A 25,765-nucleotide genomic window follows, 5' to 3' on the forward strand; every position below is an offset into this window, starting at 1 on the left:
GCGCCTGCATCCTTTTGGCAAACGCAACCTGTTGCAATTTGGTTGCGCTCGGCGCACCGTCAAAAGGGCGCAGGCGCCGCCAAACGCATACTGCACATGGCCTGCGTCCTCAGTGATAAAGATGCCCGGAGGCGGAGCTATCGGAGGGGGAGCGGCAGGGGCGGGGCTTAGCGGCGGCCGTGCGCAGGCCGTCGCTGCGCCCTGAAATGCAAATGTGAAACTAGCCTAATGGTGCTGTTGGGGTCCGGAATCGTGCACTGATATGATTTTTAGTCGGTTTTATGGAGGGAGCTTCTCTGCCTGCTTCCTCACTCCACCGCTGCCATGCCACGCCCCCATAGGACGCCTTTTATTAGAAATGCAGACTTCTACTACAGACTTCAGTGTCACAACAAAGAGACAATATTTTCCACCTTGTTAAGTGGCTGTTACAAAGAGGTGAATACTATATTTATGTAATGGATACCATGTCCTCAAAGATTAACTACTTTTAGTAGGGATAACTGTTATGAAACTCTTCAGTGATGTAACATATAAGTATTGCTATACAATGTCTTAGTACATATTTTGCCATTTCTTTTCACAGTATCATATTCGTCGGTCCAGCCACATCCTTTGGTTAAACACCCAACAATCCAACTTCACCCTGATCCTCCAAAGCTGCCACATCATCAAGTGATACTACAACAGCAGCAGCAGATACAACATCGGCATCAGATTCAGACCATTACCTTACATAATCCAACCTTGGATTCCTCATCTGCCCAACAATGTGTGCCAATTCAGAGTCCGACATTCCTGTCCCTTCCCAGCAGTGCTCATGCACATCACAGTAACCCAGCCCCAACTCCTCCTCCTCCATCTCCAACCCTCACACCCGCTGTTCAGCATTCTGTAGTGGTGTCACCCTCGCCAGCACAGTCCCCATGTCAGTCTCCAACTATAATTATTCACCCACAAGCCCTAATTCATTCTCAGCCACCTCTGCTAGTACAGTCAACACTTCCATCCAGAGAAAACACACAGCTACAGAACACATTGCATCCATCACCACAGGTTGTCATTCCAACACATTGTACATCTACATTGACCCCAGTGAGCCATACTGGAACATTACATGAACAAACAATAGCATCCACTGCCCAACAGTTACTATCTCCCATAGACCCAATGCAGTCATCATTACAGTCCTTGCCATCAACAATAGCAACCTCCCCAAACCTGCCTGCATGCCCCGCGCCTCAGCTCCAGTCTCTGCCCCTACAGTCCATACAGGCCATATCGGTACAACCAGAAATCTTGACTCCTGGCCAGGTCTTGGTGCAGAATGCATTACTAACAGAAGAAGAACTTCCTGCCGCCGAAGCTCTCGTTCAGCTGCCTTTCCAGACACTTCCACCACCTCAGACCGTTGCAGTAAACCTGCACATACCATCAGCACAAGTGGAGACACCAGTGGTAAGTTACCAGTATGGAGTTGGCACCTCTGCCTAGATATACAGCTAAACATCTGGAAAGAGCAGCAACCCCTCTCAATGGCTTACATATTTGGATGTTAAGTGGCTATTCCTAAACAGGAATAAACCACTAATAAAAAGGAAAACAGTGATGTCCAGCTGTTAAATAAACCTAAAATTTTCAGTATTATTTGGTAATTTTGCAATGACTGGAGATGGCTGGCTTAAAGTCTGAGTCTACCCAGATGGAAGGTTGTATGACAGTCTTTGTTGCATTTGCTCCATATAGAAGGTTTTCTTTTTACAGGCTCAATGCTTAACACCTATACACATAAAACATGACCCACTGCATGTGAATAAAGGCCCCCTTAAGCACGAGATAGCTATTGGTTGAGTGCATGGTTGTTCATCTAACAGCTACATTGGGTGAAATAAGTATTGAACATGTCAACAATTTATTACATTACAAAGTATTAAATTTCAGTAAGCGTGTTCAATACTTTTACCCTGTGTCATTATTACATATTTCCCTGTGTCATTATTGCACATAATTTATGGACATTTATGGTTTGATTTCTTTGAATGTGTCGATTGGAAGGGTTGTTACTGACATCTGGTGAGAATTTCATGTCAATAGCACAATTAGAAATATATTTACTTTGGTTCAGTACTTATTTTTACCGCTGCATCCTTCACGCTCAGATGAGTGCAGCTGTATTCCCTGCGAGGAAGCTGCTGCTCTACTATTCTGGCAGCGGCTTATATTCCGGCAAACAGAAGGATCGGCCATTGGAAATTCAACAGGCTGGATCCTTCTTTTTCCTCCGACATTAACTGTCGGAGAAGTGTTGGGAGACTCCATATAACTTACAGCGTCACCTGATATTAGTGGGTTTAGCAGCCTTTAGTCTAATGCACACAAGTCAAACTCAGGCCCACGGGAGAAATCTTCCCTGCAATGTAAGACAGCGCGTGCTAATAATACAAATCCTGCTTTTTTTGTCTGGCACGCTCCCTGGTTACTATATACACCCTGTACTAACTTGCTCCCCAGCTATGATACACTTTATGACTGACATTCACCTGACCTGAAAGTTTCCTCGTCTTCTCCTTGCATCAACATGCACTCCCCTTGTGCTCTCCCATGCATCTCTGCACGCATAGCACCTACTTCCCTTTTCTATCTCTTCCACAAGCTGGGCACAGGTTTGCTATTGAGCCACTGTACTCGTACCATGATTTAATACAGTTTTAAATAACCACAAATGTAAATGAATGACTTGGGAAGGGTATGTTGTGTAATCCAAAAAAGGCCTAAAGGGGCAAAGCCCCATTAGAAATGACCCCTCTTCAGCAGGTCAATAAAATGTAACCATTTTAACCCGCTTCATGATGTTTGACATATATTTACGTCATAGGTCGTGTCCCTGCAAGCCTACATCTTTCTACACACATGATGATTGGTCAAGTCGCTGACTTTGATGCGGGTTCCAATGCTGAGACCGCATGTTTCCCCGCACTTGATGGCAAATTTAATCAAGTGCCTCTAACAGCCACGGGTGGATCTGATCTCCACCCGCCGCTGTTCACCAGCTAATCACTGACAGCAGGATTTAACATGCACTGTCCGGAAGTGCATCATCCATCTCGCCCATCGGCTCTACTGTTACGTGATCGCAGGGCGCCAATGGGTTGTCATGACAGCCAGGGGTCTGCTGATGACTCCCGTGCCTGTCATTACAATCCTCCTGCTTTCATAGGAGATCGTGATTTCACCTAATATAAAAGGCAGTGCTGAATCACTGCTATTTATAGCAATGATCACAGATTCATTTTCTAAGGGGACTATTAACCCCTTAACAACCGCTGATATGCCTTTTAACGGTGGCAGTTAAGGGTACTTATTCCTCAGCGCCGCTTTTTAGCGGCTCTGAGAAATAAGAGTATAGTGCCTCCCAGCATCGGAAAAGCTCAGGGATCTCAGCTACTGGGGGTAGCTGAGACCCCGGAGAACATGATTCAGGTTGTTTTTTACCGTCCCTACTGACCGCAAAAAAACAGTACGATTTCTCATTTATTTGTCTCTCCTCTGATATGATCTAGCATACCAGAGGAGAGAGAAATGGGGTCCCCCGAGCCGCCCGGTACCTGCGGTGTCCCTGGACCCTCCGGCTCTGTCCCCTGGCGTCTTCTTCCGTGAAGAAAGTGGCGGGCGCATGCGCAGTGCGCCCACCGAGATCTGCTGGCCGGCACCGGGCAACAATGAGATTTTTCCTATTGGTCCATTTTGATCACTGTGATAGTCCCTATCACAGTGAATAAAATAAAAAAAGTAAATCAAAACCCCCTTTATCACCCCCTTAGTTAGGTAAAAATAATAAAATAAAAAATGTATTTCCATTTTTTCATTAGTTATGGGGTTATAACTAGGTTTGGTGTTAGAGTTAGGGTTGGGGCTAGGATTAGGGTTGTGTTGGGGTTACGGTTGTGGTGTTGGGGTTAGAGTTGTGTTGGGGTTAGGGTTGTGTTGGGGATACGGTTGTGTTGGAGTTACGGTTGGAGGTTAGGTTGGGGTTAGGGTTGTGGTTAGAGTTGGTGTTAGGGTTGGGATTAGGGTCAGGGGTAAGGCTGTGTTAGGGTTGAAGTTAGAATTAGGGGGTTTCCACTGTTTAGGTACATCAGGGGGTCTCCAAACACGACATGCCGCCCATCATTGATTACAGCCAATTTTGGGTTCAAAAAGTCAAACTGTGTTCCCCCCCCTAAAACAACGGTTAGTCTTTAAGTTTCTTTCCATACAAAAAGATTCATAGTTACAGTGGGGATAAAAGTATTTAATCAGCCACCAATAGTGCAAGTTCTCCCACTTAAAAAGATGAGAGGCCTGTAATTGACATCATAGGTAGACCACTGTTCTGTCCCCGCATGAGGCGAATAAAGATGTGGCTAGTGAATAGGGGCTGGGAGAGGTCCTACCTTCATTTCCTTAATGCAGGGCAGACAGGACCATGTTGCTCAGTGTCCGGAGAGATGATGCCCACCAGGGATTGTACAGTCCAGACTTGTTTAATTGGAAATCTGGACATACAGTGTATGATTGGTAATACAATAAGTTCTCCAGACATGCAGAGCGTTAACAAAGTGGTCGAAAAACTGATGCCTTTCACAGCTCGGTACAAGCATGTCTCTCCCAGAGAAAGTGAAACTAACAATGGCTGGAAGAAAGAAGAGGAGAACCGAACTTTGAACCGGAAGTGGAAGGCATGCATGAGGATAGCTGCAGACTGCCATACAAAAAAAATAGCAGGTGACAGCAGAGCAAATGCAAGACAATTATACAACGAATGGAAATAATAATCTATAGAAACCATAGAAGCATAACTGAGACGGAACAGCACAACCACAACTATGAGAATCAAAATGAGAAAACAAATCCAGAAAATCACCTTGTCTGATTTGGCAAGATTTATGTGGCAAATTATGGTGGAAAATGAGTATTTGGTCATTAACAAAAGTTCATCCTTATTTTGTTATATATCCTTTGTTGGCAGTGACAGAGGTCAAACGTTTTCTGTAAGTCTTCACAAGGTTGGCACACACTGTTGGAGGTATGTTGGCCCATTCCTCCATACAAATCTCCCCTAGAGCAGTGATGTTTTGTGCCTGTCGCTTTGCAACACGGACTTTCAAATTCTTCCAAAGGTTTTCTATTGGGTTGAGATCTGAAGACTGGCTAGGCCACTCCAGGATCTTCATATGATTCTTATGAAGCCACTCCTTTGTTGCCCTGGCGGTGTGCTTGGGATCATTATCATGCTGGAAGACCCATCCACGTTTCTCCTTCAATGCCCTTGCTGATGGAAGGAGGTTTGCACTCAAAATCTCACGATACATGGCCCCATTCATTCATGTACACCGATCAGTCGTCCTGGTCCCTTTGCAGATAAACAGCCCCAGAGCATGATGTTGCCACCCCCATTGCTTCACAGTAGGTATGGTGGTTTTTGGATGCAACTTAGCATTCTGTCTCCTCCAAACACGACGAGTTTCGTTTCTACCAAACAATTCTACTTTGGTTTCATCAGACCATATGACAATCTCCCAATACTCTTCAGGATAATCCAAATGCTCTCTAGCAAACTTCAGACGGGCACGGACAAGTACTGGCTTTAGCAGGGGGACACATCTGGCACTACAGGATCTAACTCCCTGGTGGCATAGTGTGTTACTGATGGTAGCCTTTGTTACGGTGGTCCCAGCTCTATGCAGGTCATTCACTAGGTCCCCCCGTGTGGTTCTGTGATTTTTGCTCACCGTTCTTGTGATCATTTTGACCGCCCAGCGTGGGATCTTGCATAGAACCCCAGATTGAGGGAGATTATCAGTGGTCTTGTATGTCTTCCATTTTCTTATTATTGCTCCCACAGTTGATTTCATCACACCAAGCTGCCTGCATATTGCAGATTCAGTCTTCCCAGCCTGGTGCAGGACTACAATTTTGTTTCTGGTGTCCTTCGACGGCTCTTTGGTCTTCACCATAGTGGAGTTTGGAGTGTGACTGTTTGAGGTTCTGGACAGGTGTCTTTCATACTGATAGCAAGTTCAAACAGGTGCCATTCCTACAGATAATGAGTGGAGGACAGAGGAGACTCTTAAAGAAGAAGTTACAGTTATGTGAGAGACAGAAATATTGCATGTTTTTAGGTGACCAAATACTTATTTTCCACCATAATTTGCAAAATAAATCTAGTCAAATCGGGCAAGTTGATTTTCTGGATTTGTTTTCTAATTTTGACACTCATAGTTGTGGTCTGCCTATGATGTCAATTGCAGGCCTCTCTTATCTTTTAAAGTGGGAGAATTGCACAATTGGTGGCTGACTAAATACTTTTTTTCCCCACTGTAAATTTGATCAAAAGGAAAAACTTTCCCAATTGTAGACATTTTTTAATAAATTAAATTAAAAATTTTGCTCCTCTGAGTATTTGAGTTTGACCTCCCTGGTCTAATATGTATAGGGGGCCTTGAGGGGTCTGTACCTGCTCCCCATATATTGGTAATTCATAGTTTTGATAATGAAGATTTTACTTTGTCTCATACAAGAAACATAAGAGCCCATAACGATGTTGTTTTGTTTGCATACAAGGAAAATACAGACCCTTTTACATCGGTGCGTTATATTCTATTTTTAGCCATTTTTTCCCCTTTTGCCAAAATTCCAAGCTTCTCCTACAAATTAAATATTAAAAAGGATAGCACATGGATGTCAGACAGATTGCATCCGAGTGCTATTTGTTTTTTATTTAACCCACTTACTTGAATGGACGTTAGTGATGAGTGAACATGCTCCGATATGTTCAAACAGTGGCGTGACATTCAGGTGCAGAGACTTCAACATATTTTTTGAGCACGCCAAAGTCACTCGGTTCGCACCCGAGCATGCTGGATAACACCTTATCTGAGCATGTTTGCTCATTACTAATGAACGTGTTTCATCAGGTCCTCAAAAATAGAATCACGTGAACAACACCATAAACTATAATGGTTACGTTCTCTATCCCTTCTCTATGTCCTTCCATTCCAAACAGCAGAGTAATGGAGCTTATGTTTCACTTTTTATAGTGGACATAGTATTTTTTTTTTTTAATTCTGTTGGCACATTTTAGTAAACGCTCAAACTGAATGTTTTAGCGTTTTTTTGAACTTTCTATTAAAAATGTTGGCTAAAGTTTGAGTTAAAAGGTTAAAATAAAGGAAATGTTTTGATTAGCTGCATTGTTCCTAATGGACATCTGCTGTTCCTATCTAGGTTTACCAAGTAGAACATTTGTGTCCTGAAGAAGTGCCAATGGAGCAACACGAATGTGTACGTGTGATTACTCAGACCCCCACACCTCCAACACTGTCTCCCCCTGCACTTCCTTTAGAGAGTGGCAAGGAGCTTCCTGTAGATCATATCATGCAAGGTAAAAATAACAATATACAGTCTGGCAAAAATTAAGAGACCACTGCACAATTTTATAAAAATCAGTTTCTCTACATGTCTGACAGCTATTCCTTTCCAGTGTCAGTTGAATTCCAACCAGAGTACACTTCATTCTACTTAACACTAGAACTACTGATGGAGTCATTTTGACTCCTTTCGTTTTTTATTTCTCTTCTGTGACTACATTTTTCAGAATTCCGGCTTGAAACTCGCTGACTTTTCCTCAAATATGATGTGAAAAAAGATTTTGTGAGAATAAATAATTTTGGTGAAAAATTTGCGCGTTTTTTTCAAAATTTACCAAGAACTACTGAAGGGAGTCATTTTGACTCCCTACTATATTTTGAGGTCCTTTTGTCACTAAATGTTGCTATAAAGTTTTGTGCATAATTTTTTCACTCTGTCTTATTTACCCTGATGTTCATATAGATGTAGTTCAATTTACATGTCAACTTTTCACATTTTCCTTGTGTTTTACCTGCTTGTATTACTGTGTAATACTGAACAAAATAGCTTGTTTACTCTAGGCTCTTATCTTATCAGATTTGATGAGAAATCTACTCGATCGGAGAGACTGCAAACGGACAAGTTTGCTCTATTTTCTACTGTGTGGGACAGGTTTATTGAAAATTGTATTGCGTGTTACAAACCTGGCCCATACATAACGGTGGATGAGCAACTTTTCCCAAGCAAAACTAGGTGTCCATTCACGCAGTACATGCCTTCCAAACCAGATAAATATGGCCACAAATATTGGCTAGCTGTTGATAAGGAGAGCAAATATCTGGCAAATGGCTTCCCTTATCTAGGCAAAAGATGACACACGCCGTGCTGAGGACCGTTTAGCTGACCATGTGGTAATGAAGTTATTGGACCCGTTTTTGAAAAAAGGTCGCAATGTTACAACCGATAATTATTTTACTTCAGTAAAATTAGCTAAACAGCTAAAAAGCAAAGGAACAACCATCGTGGGAACACTGAACAAGATAAGGCGAGAAGTGCCTAAAGAAATAAAATCCATGAAAGAGGAATTGTACAACACTAAAGTGTTTAGAAATGAAGACAATTTTACACTTACAGTATATCAAGGAAGGCCCAACAAAAATGTTGTCATTTTGAGTTCCATCCATCCAGATGTTGTTGTTGCGTCTGATTCCGCTAAAAAAACTCCAGAAACGGTAAAGTTTTACAATGAAACAAAATATGGAGTAGATGTAGTGGATCAGATGGCACGAAAATATACCACACGAACATGCACAAGGAGATGGCCTGTTCATGCATTTGAAAATGCCTTAGACTTTGCGGGTATAAATGCATGGATAATATTCAAGGAGATTACCCACCAAAAAATGTCACGTAAGGCATTTTTGCAAACGCTTGTGAGAGAGTTGAGTGGTCCTTATGTCACAGATAGGGAAAAGGGTTCCACGTCCCAAGTTTCTACATGCTCAGAAGTGATGGTTCAAACAAAATTTTGCCAGATCAAAGAAAAGTGCAAGAAAAATAGATCTGTCGGCAATTGTAAGACTTGTGGTAAGTCTTTGTGTGGGCAATGTACTACCATAAATCAAAGGCAATGCCTAAAATGCGAAACACCAAATGTTTAGAAGGTGAATTCTGCGCCATATTTTCATTTTTATGCTCCTCCACCTACATTTTCTCTGCTTTTTGTTCTTCAGTTGTTGTTTATATGTGTGCACTTGAATAAAAAAAAAGTTTGAAAAACGTCTATTATAATTGTTATTTTCTGTAGAAAAATAAGAAAAGCAGAAAAAAAACAATCAAAAGCATTACTGTTGGATCTCACAATAATAATACATTACAAAAAATATAATTATTAATAAATAACCACAAATCAAACTCTAAAAATAAACGAAAACAAGCAAGGAGTCAAAATGACTCCTTTCAGTAGTTCTAGGCGTGGTCACGAGTCCAGTAGTCCTGCTTCTGATTAGGTGATCACCTGAACCAAATCTTATTTAATGAAGGAAAATATAACCCTGCTGTGATGTTCACAATCCTCTTGCAATAGGACAAGCTGGATGGCAAAACAAGTGCTAGTAAAATCCCAATAGTAATAGAAATGAAAAAACAACTTTTAACCATGCCAAAGGAGTTGAAAAGAAAAGTTTTGAGTGAAGAAAAGAAGGGCTCAATTCTGGCTTTAATAGCAGAGGGATACAGTGAGCGTCATGTTGCCTCCATTCTTAACATTTCTAAGACGGCAGTCCACTACAACAAGGTCAAGCAGCAGACATTGGGGACAACAAAGCTACAGACTGGCAGAGGGCGAAAACGACTCTCCACTGTCTGGGATGACCGTCATCTTAATCGAATGTCCCTCAGCAACCGCAGGATGGCATCAAATGACCTACAAAAGGAATGACAAATGGCAGCTAGGGTGAAGTGCACTGCAAGAACAGTTCATAACAGGCTCCTAGAGGCAGGGCTCGTCATGTAAAGCTAGAAAAAAGCCTTTCATCAATGAGAAGCAAAGGAGAGCCAGGCTGAAGTTTGCCAAAGATCACAAGGATTGGACCATAGAGGACTTGAGCAAGGTAATCTTCTCTGATGAGTCTAATTTTCAACCTTGCCCAACACCTGGTCGTCTAATGGTTAGACGGAGACCTGGAGAGGCGTATAAGTCACAGTGTCTTGCACTCACTGTGAGATTTGGTGGCAGATCGGTGATGATCTGGGGATGCTTCAGCAAGACTGGAATTGGGCAGGTTAATCTTTGCGAAGGACGTATGAATCAAGCTGCATACAAGGTTATCCTGGAAAAAAAGTTAATTCCTTTTGCTCAGGAAATGTTCCCCAACTCTGAGGACTGTTTTTTCCAGCAGGACAATGCGCCATGCCAAACAACTAGGTCAATCAATGTGTGGATGAAGGACTACCACATCAAATCCCTGTCATGGCCAGCCCAAACTCTAGACCTGAACCCCATTGAAAACCTCTGGAATGTAATCAAGAGGAAGATGGATAGTCACAAGCCATCAAACAAAGAAGAACTGCTTAAATTTTTGTACCAGGAGTGGCATAAGGTCACCCAAAAGCAGTGTGAAAAACTGGTGGAAAGCATGCCAAGACGCATGAAAGCTGTGATTAAAAATCATGGTTATTCCACAAAATATTGATTACTGAACTCTTCCTGAGTTAAAACATTAGTATTGTTGTTTCTACATGATTATGAATTTGTTTTCTTAGGATTATTTGAGGTCTGCAAGCACTGCATTTTTTGTTATTTTGACCTTTTCTCATTTTCTGAAAATAAATACAAAATTTAGTAGTTGGAAATTCGGAGACATGTTGTCAGTAGTTTATCGAACAAAAGAGCCGATTACATTTTACTCAAAAATGTAGATATAAAGAGAAAAATCAGACAAAATGAAAATTTTGCAGTGGTCTCTTAATTTTTGCCAGAACTGTTTATTCCATGGTAATGTTTCTGAATTTGACGAGATTTGAACATTATATATCTTAAAGCAATCATTGGAGGATTGCCATTGCTTCTTGTAGCCTCATGAAAAGTCTGTGATATTCAGTAAGGCTGCTGGTTCATTTTTTAGGCTTTGTAGAGCAATGTAAAAAAGTAGTATACGGTTACTCTTTTTTTTTTTTTTTTTTTTTTTGTATTCTGCATAACTTCTCAGTTTTCTTCATGCAGCTAGTAATATATATACACACAGTGGTTATTTTCCACTCTTGTTTTGTTCAGTTAAATGAGTAATCTCTACAGTATCTGTATTTCTGCTGTTCATATTTGCCACTTATTCAAGTGATCAGTGTTGTGCCAATAAACATAGGCTGATCTAATGGTCAGTGTAATGACAAACACAATTTCAAAGAACTTTGTTTACCCAAAATGAAGTTTTTAGATTGACATCAGACATACCAAATACTTACATAAAGGTTTCTTCTAACTTACTGTCCATTGCTTGTGGCCACGTGTAATCCATCTGTAGCATCAGAGACCCCGAGACAGTTTACATGGTGGGGGAGAATGACTTATCTTACTGGGATAGTCTTTGACTTTTTGTTTCTGACCTACTATCTGTATAGAAAGCATAACAGAGAAAGGGCTCTTAGTTTCGGGCAGGCAAGTCATTTCACAATGGCTGATGCAATGCAGGCTGCTAAATGAGGGGAAGGAAGTCCCAACACCTATAGTGCTGTCAAAATGCTGGTAGAGCATCTGCCACCTCAAATAGAGTGGATGGCAATGTGTAGCCAAGAAAATTGCACATCAGATACTTTCATTGTTTACTTCCAGCCGCCATCATAGTTACTAACAGCTGATTCGTGCAGGTACTAGGTATCAGATTCCCCAAAATTGATGTCGATGATGACTTATCCTAAGGATATCACATGAACTATTAGCTGTTTAACATATGATATGTTGCTGTGCTTGGTTATATATATTGAAATTCTGTTTTTCTAAATTTCCAGGTCTCCCGACAGCAGTTTCTTCAGTTAGTGCCTCAGTTATCAAGTCCCCATCTGACAATTCCTATGCATCAATACCAGCACCACCACTACTACTGCCAGCTGCTACTACAAGAAGCAATAGCACACAGAAGCCTAATAGTATTCCAGGGTTGGATAGCAAGCTTCCTCAAGCCATCGTGAAACCACAGATTCTCACCCATGTCATTGAGGGATTTGTTATTCAAGAAGGCCTAGAGCCATTTCCTGTAAGTACAAGTTTCGACACTTTAGTAGTCATGAGATAAAAAGGTAATCTGTATTATAAATGTTGATTCTAGTATCAATCGCCAGACTGATTGCAGCCAAATTTTCTACAGCACTGTACTGCTTTAAAATGTGTCTCTAATTTCTGCTAGTTTTGCAGAATCGGGGCATATGTGTTGTCTATTTATTATATGTTCTTTTTCTGCATACTGCTACTATTTTTTTTTTTTATTTGGTGTTTTGCTCATATACCCAAGTCTTTTGGAAAGAACAAGAAATACTGATCTTCATTTACTGATGAGGATAGTTTTTCAAAGACTTCCGAAAGCAGATTTTTCTGGCGCAGGTTTTATTACATTACTGCATCTTTTTATATTCATTTCCTGGCATTTAAACAGGTTGTCTGGAGGGAAAAAATGTGGTACTCTTCCCTCAGAATGTGCTTAGAAAAAAATGAAATAAGCAATACTCACCAAACTAGTACCCCATTAACGTAGCCTAGATCCTCAATGGTTTCTAGCTTTTGCTGCAGTTATGTCCTGATACAGTACCATGTGACTGCTTTCATTGACTGTAGGACAACGCTGTGGACAGTGATTGACTGCAACGGTCACCTATCCTTGCATGGATGTCAGCACTGCAGCAGGAGATAAAGATTGGGGGGACATGAGGGGAACGAGCAGAGTTGTAGTTGGATCTGTGATTGGCGAGTAGTATTAGTTTTACAGGTGCGATTGTCATTATTGGCACTTTTGATTGTTTATTATTAAACACCCAATATTTTCAGAAATAAGTCAATATTTAGCAACTGTTTATTACTGGAATATTTTAATAATATGTCCCAATTTATGCAACAAAATAGTTAACCTGACGCAGTATATTCAGTCATTTAGTCTTTTTTAAAAATAAATGAAGAGACGTATATATATTTTAGGCTTCACATTGGTATGCTCTGCCAAAGAGTTCTGGGTTTCATCTGCTTATGGTTGGTTTGTCATAGCAGCTTTTGGAAAAGTTAATTAACTTTTGAATTATTTTTTTTAAGCACTGGGGTATTCCTTGGCCTTTGCCCATAGAGGAACTGCTTTGTTCAGTGTGTAGTGTATGGTATAAGTATATATGATTTTAGGATTTTCTCATTAGTTTTCCTCTTTCCACCAGGTAATGTATGGTTATTATTTGGTTCCACGAGCAGCAGACTACATTTCGAACTGTTGAAGCCAGGATGTCAAGGTCTTTGGAGATAGTCTTGCACTGTTTAGACTGCTTGTGCTTGGTAATAGTAGCATTTCTGGTCTGCTCACAGTTTGACCCCTCGTGGTCTGGGCAGGCGCCGAAGAAATTGAGCCCCCGGCTTCGGACCAGCGCTAGGCTGCAAGCAGGAAGTACCGCCCCGGAGATTTTCTGCTGACGGCCCGCCCCGCAGCTGTGGCGCACTGCCTTGTACTGGAGCAACGCCCGGCACATCCAGGACAGGCAGGGGCACAGGACTGGGTTAAGTACTGCCCGTGAGGCCACGCTACGGGGAAAAGCGAGGTACTCCCTCCCCCCAGCCGTCTGCAGTGCTGATGGCTGGCAGACAGCATGTCTGGAAAAGCGAAGACGCACACGTTTCTATACGCTGCAGGCATCTCTTGTCGGGCCGCTTTTCTGCGGGCGCAGAGCAAGCGATTATGCGAAGCCTGCAATTCTGAATGTGCCCAGGAGCCCTCCCCGCGACCAGGACCAATGTTCCAGACCCCCCGGAGTGGGCCCTATCACTGTCACAGTCCATGGCGTCGCTTACGAGAGCAATTGAGTCCCTTCACACCCCAGATAGGGGCAGGGACAGTGGCTCGCCAGTTTTAGAGGGGTCCTCCACCTCACAAGAGCCTCCGGCCTGCAGGGGCCGCTCTCACTCCAGGCAGACCCGGGGGGAAACGAACCCACACGGCGCCGCCCACTCCATCCGGTGCCTTGGCATCCGTGAGTTCCACTTCTCGCTCCCCATCACCAGTGGTCGATAGCGAGCAAACCTCAGATTTTGACTCGGACGGACCGCTTGACCTGGATACTCCGGGGTCTCGTGAAACAGTGGACAAGCCTCATCGAAGCAGTCAACCAGACTTTAGGAGTTGAGGATGATTCCACCTTGGCTTCAGGTCATAAGGTGGCATTTAAGCGAGTTAAGCGACCGCATAATAATAATCTTTATTTTTATATAGCGCTAACATATTCCGCAGAGCTATACAGTTTGCACACATTATCATCACTGTCCCCGATGGGGCTCACAATCTAAATTCCCTATCAGTATGTCTTTGGAATGTGGGAGGAAACCCACGCCAACACGGGGAGAACATACAAACTCCTTGCAGATGTTGTCCTTGATGGGATTCGAACCCAGGACTCCAGCGCTGCAAGGCTGCAGTGCTAGCCACTGAGCCACCATACTGCCCCGCATAGAGTATTTTGCACTCACCCTGAATTTGAGGACATAGTGCAAAGACACAGAGAATGGCCGGACAGACGCTTCTCGGGTCAGAAGGCCCTCAAAGCGACGTATCCGTTTGCCCCGGACCTCTGTAAAAAGTGGACGGAATCCCCAACGGTGGATCCACCCGTGTCACCAAGTGGTTCTTCTATTAAGGATCCCACGGATCGTCTCATAGAGAGCTTTGTCGCTGAGTATTTGAGGCGTCAGGGTCAGCGTTCTCTCCCTCGTTCGCAGCAACGTGGGTAGCCAAGGCCTTGATTTCTTGGTCAGAATCATTAAACAAAGCCTTGCAGGATATGGACCTACCTGCAGAAGTATCAGAGATCGCGAGTCAGATCGCTATGGCTAGGGATTACTTAATCAATGCATCTTTGGATGCGGCCAATTGTGCGGCACTTGCAGCCTGTGGTGTAGTGACCACTGTGTCCTCTAGGGGGCGCTGCGTGGGTGTCCCAGGAGAGAGGATGAGTGGCAGGTTGCTGAATGACCGTTATGTATCCCAAGGTAGGTGGACTTGGGATGGAAGCTTGAATATGTGTGTTGATCAGCAGAGGTACTGCTGAGCTTTCGTTACACTGTGTCAGGGAGAGCTTTCCAGGTAGCTAGTGAGACGGGCGGAACCAGCTACCTACAAACCCACCTAGGGGCGGGTATCTAGAATGCCATAGTAACGTATATGTGAATGATTGAAGGACCTGTGATGAGGTCATAGCCATGTGATCTGGTGGGCGTGGCTTCGGACCATATAAGGTGACCAGGGTAGGTCACATGAGTGAATGCTTGGACCCAGTTGGTCCATTTGGAAGGTCTTCCTGGAAGATGTGTTTGCCTTCCTGAAGTGCTTGTGTGTAATGGCTGCACGTGTCTGAGAGTTCCCAGAGGAGGGAATGGACGTCTCCAGTGTGGTGAAGCAACCATGAGGTAACCCTGACGGGGTGAGATAACTGTGAGGCTAGAGAGCCTGCTTATTGGACATTGCATAAACCTTTGTGACTACAGGGTTAACAGAGTGGAGCTCTGTCATGGACGCTATGCTGTTGATATGAACTTTCTGTTGCTGATTCATGGTTTATGATGCTTAATAAGCCGCATGGACTGCTGGAGTTATATGAGAAACCCGTGCCGGACCTGGTTGTTTGGCTGCCTACCGAGTGTCCCCTACCTTAATAACAAGCGCTACCTTACAGGCCGCTAACGCAATTTCCATTAGGAGAGCTCTATGGTTAAGGACATGGCGGGCCGATTCCACCTCCAAGAAGTCCTTGACTTCTCTGCCTTATCAGTGCGGCCGCCTATTCGGAGAGAAGTTAGATCAGCTCACCTCAGACTCCACAGGAGGGAAAAGCGGTTTTCTACCTCAACAATAGGTCAAACCGCCGTTTCGCCACCAGTTTCAGGCACGGTTTCAGGCATTTCGCAACCCCGGGTGGACTACAGCGGCCAATCCCGCTGCTTCAGGTGGCCTCAACCAGGATAGAGATCGGCAGGTCTCATATAGAGCCAACCCATTGGGGAGAATGTGTACACACCAGCCCAGGTTGAGGGGATCCAGGTCCCAAAAATCTTCAGCCAAATGACTCAAGGCATTTGCCAGGCGACACCGGCAAGGTAAGTGGCCGCCTACTCTGGTTTCGCCACGTCTGGCTCAATGTCGCACACGACACATGGGTAAAAGAGCTGGTGTCCTCAGGATACAAGATAGTTTTTCAGATGTCCCCCAAGACGTTTTTTTTCTTTCCCGGCTTCCCAGGGTGGAAACCCGGGCAAGGGCTTTGCTAGGAGCCATTGAATCGCTCCAGCGCCACGGAGTCATTATTCCCGTGCCAGAACACGAAAAGGCTCATGGTTTTTATTCTAACCTATTCGCTGTTCCCAAAAAGGACGGGACTGTCAGACCTGTTTTGGACCTTCGCCAACCAGTCCCTCATACCATCCGCTTCGGGATGAGGATTCTAGGGAAAATGGTGGCAGCAATGGAAGCGATACCGTTCATTCAGTTCCATCTTCGACCCCTGCAGCACGCCCTCTTGGCAGCCTGGGACACGAACCCTTTCACGCTTGATCGCTGGTGCCGGTTGGCCTTTCAGGTCAGAGAGTCGCTCGATTGGTGGATAACCAGCTCCTCTCTGCTTCAGGGGAAACCCTTTCCCTCAGATCATTGGTTGGTGGTGATAACCGATGCCAGCCTCCCCGGCTGGGTAGCGGTTTTTCTCCTTCGTCTCATCGGGGGACACAGAGACTGTGGGTGTGTGCTACTGCCGTCTGGAGGCTGACACTAGGCATACAAAAAACAAGTTAGCTCCTCCTCCACCGCATACACCCTCGCCCCTATAGCGGGCGGAAACCAGTTTTTTGCTTAGTGTCTTTGGAGGCACACGCAGTCTGGTTTCTCCAGACTAGGTTTCTTTTTCGGTTCTCACTATGAAGAGGAGATAGGGGCGACGGATCCTATAGAAAGGGTCCGATCTCCCCAAACCATCAACGGGCGAGCACGCGTTGAGCATCGCTCCGTGTATCCTTTCCCGCACCGAGGGACACCTCTGGTACTTTTCCCCAGACATCTATTTTTCGTGTTTGTTATTTTTTGAAGACGAGAAGGGGCAACGCATCCTATAGAAAGGATCCGATTTCCCCAAACCAGCAACGGGCGACTACGTGCGAGAGTCCCTCCACGTCTCCTCTCCCACGACGTGGGACACTATGCCAGACTTAGCCCTGTCCACCCCTAGGTATGGAAACCAGGGGAAGAGTCTTGAGGAGATCATTTGCATATTCCCAGTGCCTTCTGGGATAAGTGAAGAGTCTCCGCGAGCTCAACGATCACTGGGTTTTGGCCGTTGCAGCTGAAAAGAGGAAATCGGAAAACCAGGGGAAGAGTCTTGAGGAGATCATTTGCATATTCCCAGTGCCTTCTGGGATAAGTGAAGAGTCTCCGCGAGCTCAACGATCACTGGGTTTTGGCCGTTGCAGCTGAAAAGAGGAAATCGGAAAACCAGGGGAAGAGTCTTGAGGAGATCATTTGCATATTCCCAGTGCCTTCTGGGATAAGTGAAGAGTCTCCGCGAGCTCAACGATCACTGGGTTTTGGCCGTTGCAGCTGAAAAGAGGAAATCGGAAAACCAGGGGAAGAGTCTTGAGGAGATCATTTGCATATTCCCAGTGCCTTCTGGGATAAGTGAAGAGTCTCCGCGAGCTCAACGATCACTGGGTTTTGGCCGTTGCAGCTGAAAAGAGGAATTTGGGCTCATCTTTCATCGTTTTTAAGAAATCTCAAGTTGGAAGAGGCCAGGAGCCATTTGGTGAGCTGCATTTCTTGCTACATGTTCACAGACTTACCAGTGGAAAAGCCAAACTTCACATGCCACAAATGCAAGCTTGTGTCCCTGTTGGAGGAAAAGTTGCAAAATCTCGAAGAGAGGTTAGCTACGTTGAAGATCATTAAGGAAGGTGAAGAGTTCTTGGACAGAGCAGAATTATCTCTTCATGTTACAGAAAGAGAAGAAATTCGAAGTGCACCTGAAGAAACAGAGGAATGGAGACATGTGACCCAGGAGGATCAGGAGGCAGTCAGCACCCATACTGCTCAGAAACCAGTACCAGGCTCTCACGCAGGAAAACAATGAAGAAATACATCAGGATAAGACTTTGCCAACAAGCAGCAACCTTGTACGCCTTCAGAGTCCTCCTGGATGGAGAAAGAAAAATGTTGTGAAGAAGAAACGGAGAGTGGGGGTCATGGGGGATTCCCTGTTGAGAGGAACTGAGGCCGCTATCTGCAGACCGGATATAACTTCAAGAGAAATGTGTTGTCTTCCAGGTGCAAAAATTAAAGATGTGTCTGACAGGATATCAGGACTCTTCAGACCTACAGATGACTACCCATTCCTGCTACTACATGTGGGGACAAATGACACTGCAAGAAACGACCTGGAAACCATCTGCAGAGACTTTGAAGACTTAGGCAAGAAAGTGAAAGAACTGGGAGCGCAGGTGGTCTTCTCTTCCATCCTCCCAGTGGATGGCCATGGAACAAGGACGTGGAATAAGATTCTGCAGGTGAACAACTGGCTACGTCGATGGTGCCGTCAGCAACGATTTGGATTTCTGGATCACGGAGTGAACTACTTATACGATGGACTACTTGCTAGAGATGGGGTGCACCTTACGAAGACTGGTAAGCATGTATTTGGAAGTCGCCTTGCTACACTTGTAAGGAGAGCTTTAAACTAGAACAACATGGGAAGGGAAGCAAAAGACCAGAAAAAGCCATACACCTGACAAATGCTATTGGGAACTCTGCTATTAGAAGTGGAAAGGAAGAACAAAGACGAAAGAATCTAATAAAAATATTGGAGAAAGAGAAACCAATCACAAACTAAAATGTTTCTATACTAATGCACAAAGCATGGGCAACAAACAAGGAGAATTGGAACTACTAACACAGGAAAAGAAATATGATGTCATTGGAATCACTGAAACTTGGTGGGACAATACACATGATTGGAATACAAGACTAGAAGGATACAACTTATTTGCAAGAAACAGACTTGATAAACGAGGAGGGGGTGTCGCATTGTATGTTAGAAACGCGTATATCTGCACAGAGATTGAAGCTTCAGAGACTGGGAGTTCTGTGGAAACTGTTTGTTTGGGTAAGAATACAAGGACAGAACAATGGAAAGGACACCATTGTAGGCATTTACTACAGGCCGCCTGTGCAAGCTGAAGCTATGGATGAACTCTTTATGCATCAAATGGCCAAGTTCTCCAAAAAATATGACATAGTTGTCATGGGAGATTTCAACTATCCAGACATTTGTTGGGAATCTCTCTCAGGCAAAACTAACAGGTCAAGGAAATTCTTATCCTCTCTTGCTGACAACTTTATCTTCCAAAAGGTAAGGGAGAAAACAAGGGGAACTGCTACCTTGGATCTAATCCTTATAAACAGGGAGGAAATGGTTGAGGAGGTAAAAGTGGCTGGGACCCTAGGAGGTAGCGACCATGCTATTTTAGAATTTTGGATAACTAGAGGCGGAAGACCTGTGAAGACTCAGACGTCAAGGTTAGATTTCAGAAAGGCAGATTTTAAGGGATTCAGAAAGAGAATTGGAGGGATCCAATGGCTGGATATCCTTAAAGACAAAAATGTCCAGGAAGGATGGGAAATCTTGAAAAATGAAATTCTCAAAGCACAGTTGTTAACAATTCCGAAAAGAGGGAAGAATAGGAAGCAGTTAAGGAAACCAGGATGGATGAACACAGAACTTAAGCACATGCTAAAAAGGAAGAAAAAAATGTTTATAAAATGGAAAGAGGGAGGCATATCTAAAGAAGAATATAATGCTGTCTGCAGAACCTGCAGGGCACAAATCAGATTAGCTAAAGCTGAAAATGAATTGAGGCTTGCAAGAGATGTCAAAAGCAATAATAAAGGATTTTGGGGATATGTCAAAAGTAAAAGAAAAGTCAAAGATGCTATAGGATTTTTACAGGATGAAAATGATGAAATGGTAAGACAGGATGTTGAGAAGGCTGAACTTTTAAATTCCTATTTTGCATCTGTTTTCTCTCAGAAAGGAAATGTAACATCAACTGTTATTCACTGTCCTATTAAGGGAATAGAAGAATCCAGGATATCTATAAACAGAAAGATAGTGAGGAAACACTTAGCTAGCCTAAATGAATTCAAGTCTCCAGGTCCAGATGAATTACACCCCAGAGTACTGAAGGAGCTAGCAGAAGAAATTTTTGAACCCCTCTCTATAATCTTTGAAAATTCTTGGAGAACAGGAGAAGTGCCAGAAGACTGGAGAAGAGCAAATGTTGTTCCTATCTTCAAAAAGGGGAAGAAGGTGGACCCAGGTAACTATAGGCCGGTGAGTCTGACTTCTATACCAGGAAAGATCTTTGAACAAATTATTAAACAACATGTATGTCAATACCTGGATAAGAATGAAGTGATTAAACAGAGTCAGCATGGGTTTGTAACTAATAAGTCATGTCAGACTAACTTAATTTCCTTCTATGACGGTATCACTGATTGGGTGGATCAAGGAAATGCTGTAGATATAGTATATCTTGACTTCAGCAAAGCATTTGACAAAGTCTCTCATACAATCCTTATTGAAAAAATGATTAAGTATGGAATGGACAAGGCAACTGTTAGGTGGATTCATAACTGGCTTAGTGATCGGACCCAAAGAGTGGTCGTAAATGGCTGCACATCCAGTTGGAAGAATGTCTCAAGTGGGGTACCACAGGGCTCTGTCCTGGGCCCTGTATTGTTCAACATCTTTATCAACGATTTAGATGAAGGAATTGAGGGTAAACTGATTAAATTTGCTGATGACACAAAGCTAGGAGGGATAGCTAATACTAGAGAAGAGAGAGAGAGGATTCAAAAAGATTTAAATAAACTGGAGAAGTGGGCAGCAACTAACAGAATGGTTTTTAACAGGGAGAAATGCAAAGTACTACATCTGGGCAATAAAAATGGAAAAAGCATATATAGAATGGGAGGAATAGGGCTAAGTGACAGCACATGTGAAAAAGACTTGGGTATACTAATAGATCACAGACTGAATATGAGTCAACAGTGTGATGCAGCAGCAAAAAAGGCAAATGCAATTCTAGGATGTATTAACAGAAGCATACAGTCTAGATCACGTGAAGTCATTATTTCCCTCTACTCCTCTTTGGTCAGACCTCATCTGGAATATTGTGTCCAGTTTTGGGCACCACATTTTAAAAAAGACATCAACAAACTGGAGCAAGTTCAGAAAAGAGCGACCAGAATGGTGACCGGTCTGCAAACCCTGTCTTATGAGGAAAGGTTGCAGGATTTGGGAATGTTTAGTTTGCAAAAGAGAAGACTGAGAGGAGACTTAATAGCTGTCTACAAATATCTAAAGGGCTGTCACATTGTAGAAGGATCAACTTTATTCTCATTTGCACAAGGAAAGACTAGAAGCAATGGGATGAAACTGAATGGGAGGAGACACAGATTAGATATTAGAAAAAACTTTTTGACAGTTAGTGATCAATGAGTGGAACAGGCTGCCACGAGAAGTGGTGAGTTCTCCTTCAATGGAAGTCTTCAAACAGAGGCTGGACAGACATCTGACTGGGATGATTTAGCGAATCCTGCTTTGAGCAGGGGGTTGGACCAGATGGCCCAGGAGGTCCCTTCCAACTCTACGATTCTATGATTCTATGATTCTATGGGCTTGCACACGGGCACAAGACTAGTCTGTGCGCCCCCACTGCTCCACCAACGCTTGACGGCGGTGCTGCACGGCGGCGGACGGTCCCTCTCCTCGCCCCTACAGGGCAGACGGAGTTAGGGTGCCTGCACCGTCCAAGAAGGTGACTAGCAGGTGCGGAGGGCCCTGGGCGCAGAGTCAGGTGGACCACCCCCCCAAATCCCCCCCCAATACCTGGGGCAGAGCGGGCAGTGGCTGCACAGGAGGTGGAGGAGAGGACGTCGCTGGGGCCCGGCGTTTGGACCCCAGGTGGGTAGCGCCATTAATTTAGCCCGCGGCTTCGGCCTAGGCCGCGGGCGGAAGTGGGCGGCAGCGCTCCGGCCGCGTCTTAGGCGGCGTCGCTTCAGGCGCCCCCCGTCCCCGGTATCGGCGTTACAGGATCCGGGGCGGGGGGTATCGTAATTTAGGCCGCGGCTCCGGCCTGGTCCGCGGGCGGAAATCCTGCCCTCAGTGCGGCGTCCGTCGGCGTCACTTCCGGCGCCGCCCCCCTCCTGGCAGGGCGGGCGCCGGATAAAATGGAGTCCCCGACGGCAGTCCGGGGTAGGCCGCAGGAAGCGCAGCTTACCGCACAAAGCGCGGCAGTCCCCGGAGACCGCCACCAACGCAGCTGGAGGGGCCTCCCACGGCAGGAACCGGGAAGGGCTAAGTGTGACTCCGGCCTGAAGGCCACGCTAGGGCATATAGGGCTCCCCTCTCCTCCGCATTCGCCCTCCTTAAAAAAATATATATATATATATATATATATATATATATATATATATATATATATATATATATATATATATATATATATATATATATATGAATCTATTTTTCTGGCCTTTTCCAGCAGTATGTCTGGAAAAGGTAAAGCGCACGCATCCTTCTATGCCGCATGCGTTTCCTGTGGGGTTAGATTCCCACGAGCGCAGACCAGTAAATTATGTGAAACCTGTGACACCGAACGCGCCCAGGAGCCCTCCCCGCAGCAGAGCCCAGGGGTCCGGAACCCCCAGAGTGGGCGGTATCCCTCTCTCGGTCTATGGTATCATTAACAAAGGCAATTGAGACCCTTCAGGCCCCGGATAGGGGTAGAGATGACGGCTCGCCTGGTTGGGAGGGTTCTGCCTCCTCACATGAGCCGCCGGCCTGCAGGGGCCGCACTCTCTCTAGGCAGGCACATAGGAAGAGAACCCATACTGTGTCGCCAGGCCCCTCCGGTGCTTCAGCATCTGCGAGTGTGGCATCACGCTCGCCGTCACCCCTTTCAGGGAGCGAGCAGAGCCCAGTAGAGGATGTGGAAGAATCCTTGGACCTGGACACCCCAGGGTGCCGGGAGACTGTGGACAGTCTCATTGAGGCTGTCAACCAGACTCTGGGTATTGATGATGAGGTCACCCTAACCGCAGTGCATAAGGAGTCTTTTAAAAAGGCCCGGAAGCCGCGGAGAGTGTTCAGCACTCATCCTGAGTTCGAGGATATAGTGCAGCGGCACCGGGAATGGCCAGACAAGCGTTTTTCAGGACAGAAGACGCTAGGATCAAGATATCCATTTGCGCCAGAGCTCTGTAAAAAATGGGCAGAGTCTCCGGCGGTGGATCCCCCGGTATCCCGCCTGGCCTCGAGATCCCTGTTATCAGTGCCTAGTGGTTCGGCCATCAAGGACCCCACGGATCGGCTCATAGAGGGATTAGCGCGCTCGGTGTACGAAGCATCAGGATCAGCGCTCTTCCCTTCCTTTGCGGCAACATGGGTAGCCAAAGCCATGATGTCCTGGTCGGACTCTTTAAATGAGATCCTGCAGGATAGGGAGTTGCCAGCAGAGGTGGCCGAGATAACAAGTCAAATCGCAATGACGGGTGACTATCTAATTAATGCATCCTTGGATGCAGCTAATAGCGCAGCACTTGCAGCAGCAAACGCAATCGCCATTAGGAGAGCCTTGTGGTTAAGGCTGTGGCGGGCTGATTCGGTGTCTAAAAAATCCTTGACTTCCCTGCCCTTTCAGGGTAACCGACTATTTGGGGAAGAATTGGATAGACTAATTTCGGACGCAACAGGGGGTAAAAGTAGTTTTCTCCCACAACAGAAAACAAGAACGCCATTTCGTCAGCCTCAGGCGCGTTTTCGGGCATTTCGCGCAGCCGCGTGGACGGCAACGGCCAGTACCCCCGCTCCTGCGCGCTATAACCATGACAAAGAGCGTCGGGTCACCTACAGGACCAACCCGCTGGGTAGGATGCAAGGGCGTCCGCCCAGATCAAGGGGGGCCAGGTCCCAGAGGCCCTCTACAAAATGACTCGAGAAGTGCGGTACCCGAGGACAGCAGGATTGGCGGTCGTCTGCAACGGTTCTGTCACATATGGGCTGCGGTGGCACGCGACGCATGGGTGACGGAGCTGATATCTTCCGGGTACAAGATAGAGTTTATAAAACGTCCGCCAACACGATTTTTTTCCCTCCCGGCTTCCCAAGTCAAGATCTCGGGCAGAGGCATTACGGGGGGCCATCGAAGTGCTGCAGCACAAAGGGGTCATCGTTCCGGTGCCAAGGAGCGAAAGAACCCAAGGGTTTTATTCCAACCTGTTCGCAGTGCCCAAAAAGGATGGAGCGGTAAGGCCGGTTCTGGACCTAAAGCTACTAAACAGGTTCATCAGGGTCAGGCATTTTCGCATGGAGTCCCTCCGGTCGGTTATATCCTCCATGGAGAAGGGAGAATACCTGGCCTCAGTCGATGTTCAGGATGCTTATTTACACATCCCTATTTTTCCCCCGCATCAGAGATTCCTACGGTTTGCGGTCGAGGGACGGCACTTCCAGTTTGTGGCGCTGCCTTTTGGTTTGGCCACGGCCCCCAGAATATTCACGAAGGTGATGGCGGTCGCCATGGCCACTCTTCACTCCCGGGGCATTGTGGTGTTGCCATACCTGGACGACCTTCTGGTAAAGGGCCCGTCCCGTCCAGCGTGCGAGGAGAGTGTCACCATCACACTGGATACCTTGTCTCGTCTAGGATGGATGATCAACAGGAAGAAATCATTCCTCACGCCGGCCCAGAGGATTGTTTTCCTAGGGATGATATTCGATACCTCCCAGGGATTGGTAATTCTCCCTCAGGACAAGGCTCGGGCACTCCGACAGGGAGCTCGAAGACTTCAACAGCCAGGCCTCCATACTATCCGATTCTGGATGGGGGTCCTGGGCAGGATGGTGGCAGCGATGGAAGCAATCCCGTTTGCTCAGTTTCATCTCCGCCCCCTGCAGCACGCCCTGTTAGCGGCTTGGGACAGGAGCCCGTTCTCACTCGATCACCCGTGCAGGTTGTCTTCTCAGGTCCGACAGACTCTTCAATGGTGGACACGCGATCGGTCGCTTCTGCAGGGAAAGCCCTTTCCTCCGGATCATTGGTTAGTGATCACGACCGATGCAAGTCTTTCCGGTTGGGGAGCAATCTTCCGCCACCACACGGCACAGGGGCAGTGGTCGCCTCAGGAAGCTCGTCTCCCTATCAATCTGTTGGAGATTCGAGCAATACGGTTGGCCTTGCAGCAGTTCCAACACGTGCTAGCAGGATACCCGATTCGGATTCAGTCGGACAACGCCACGGCAGTGGCGTACGTGAATCACCAGGGGGGCACACGCAGCAGGGCAACCATGCGCGAGGTGGGACATGTGCTCCGCTGGGCCGAGAGGAGCCACTCGATGATCTCAGCGGTTCACATTCCAGGCGTCGAGAATTGGGCAGCGGATTTCCTAAGCCGCCAGGACATCACGGCCGGGGAGTGGTCACTACATCCCGAGGTGTTCCAGCAGATTTGCCAGCGCTGGGGGAACACCAGACGTGGACTTGATGGCCTCCAGGAAGAACGCCAAAGTGGGCGTGTTTGTCGCCCGGTCTCAGGATCCGCAA

At 45.7% G+C, this 25,765-nt stretch overlaps 1 protein-coding gene across 15 annotated transcripts in view; it reads left to right on the forward strand.

Moving 5' to 3' along the window:
• PHC3 (polyhomeotic homolog 3) overlaps positions 1 to 25,765 on the forward strand; it is a 218,140-nt gene that overhangs the window by 117,627 nt on the left and 74,748 nt on the right. For 14 of the 15 annotated variants that reach the window (XM_073578888.1, XM_073578887.1, XM_073578890.1 and 11 more), the window contains 3 exons: positions 587 to 1,458; positions 7,267 to 7,423; positions 11,896 to 12,140. In XM_073578888.1, the coding sequence (XP_073434989.1) occupies positions 587 to 1,458; positions 7,267 to 7,423; positions 11,896 to 12,140 (1,274 nt within the window). The remainder of the gene's footprint in view (positions 1 to 586; positions 1,459 to 7,266; positions 7,424 to 11,895; positions 12,141 to 25,765) is intronic. The other variant, XM_073578899.1, reaches the window with a different exon arrangement.

The sequence above is a fragment of the Dendrobates tinctorius genome, unplaced genomic scaffold (genome assembly GCF_039654945.1).
Source record: "Dendrobates tinctorius isolate UK_male_01 unplaced genomic scaffold, ASM3965494v1 ptg000060l, whole genome shotgun sequence".
NCBI classification, from domain to species: Eukaryota; Metazoa; Chordata; class Amphibia; order Anura; family Dendrobatidae; genus Dendrobates; species Dendrobates tinctorius.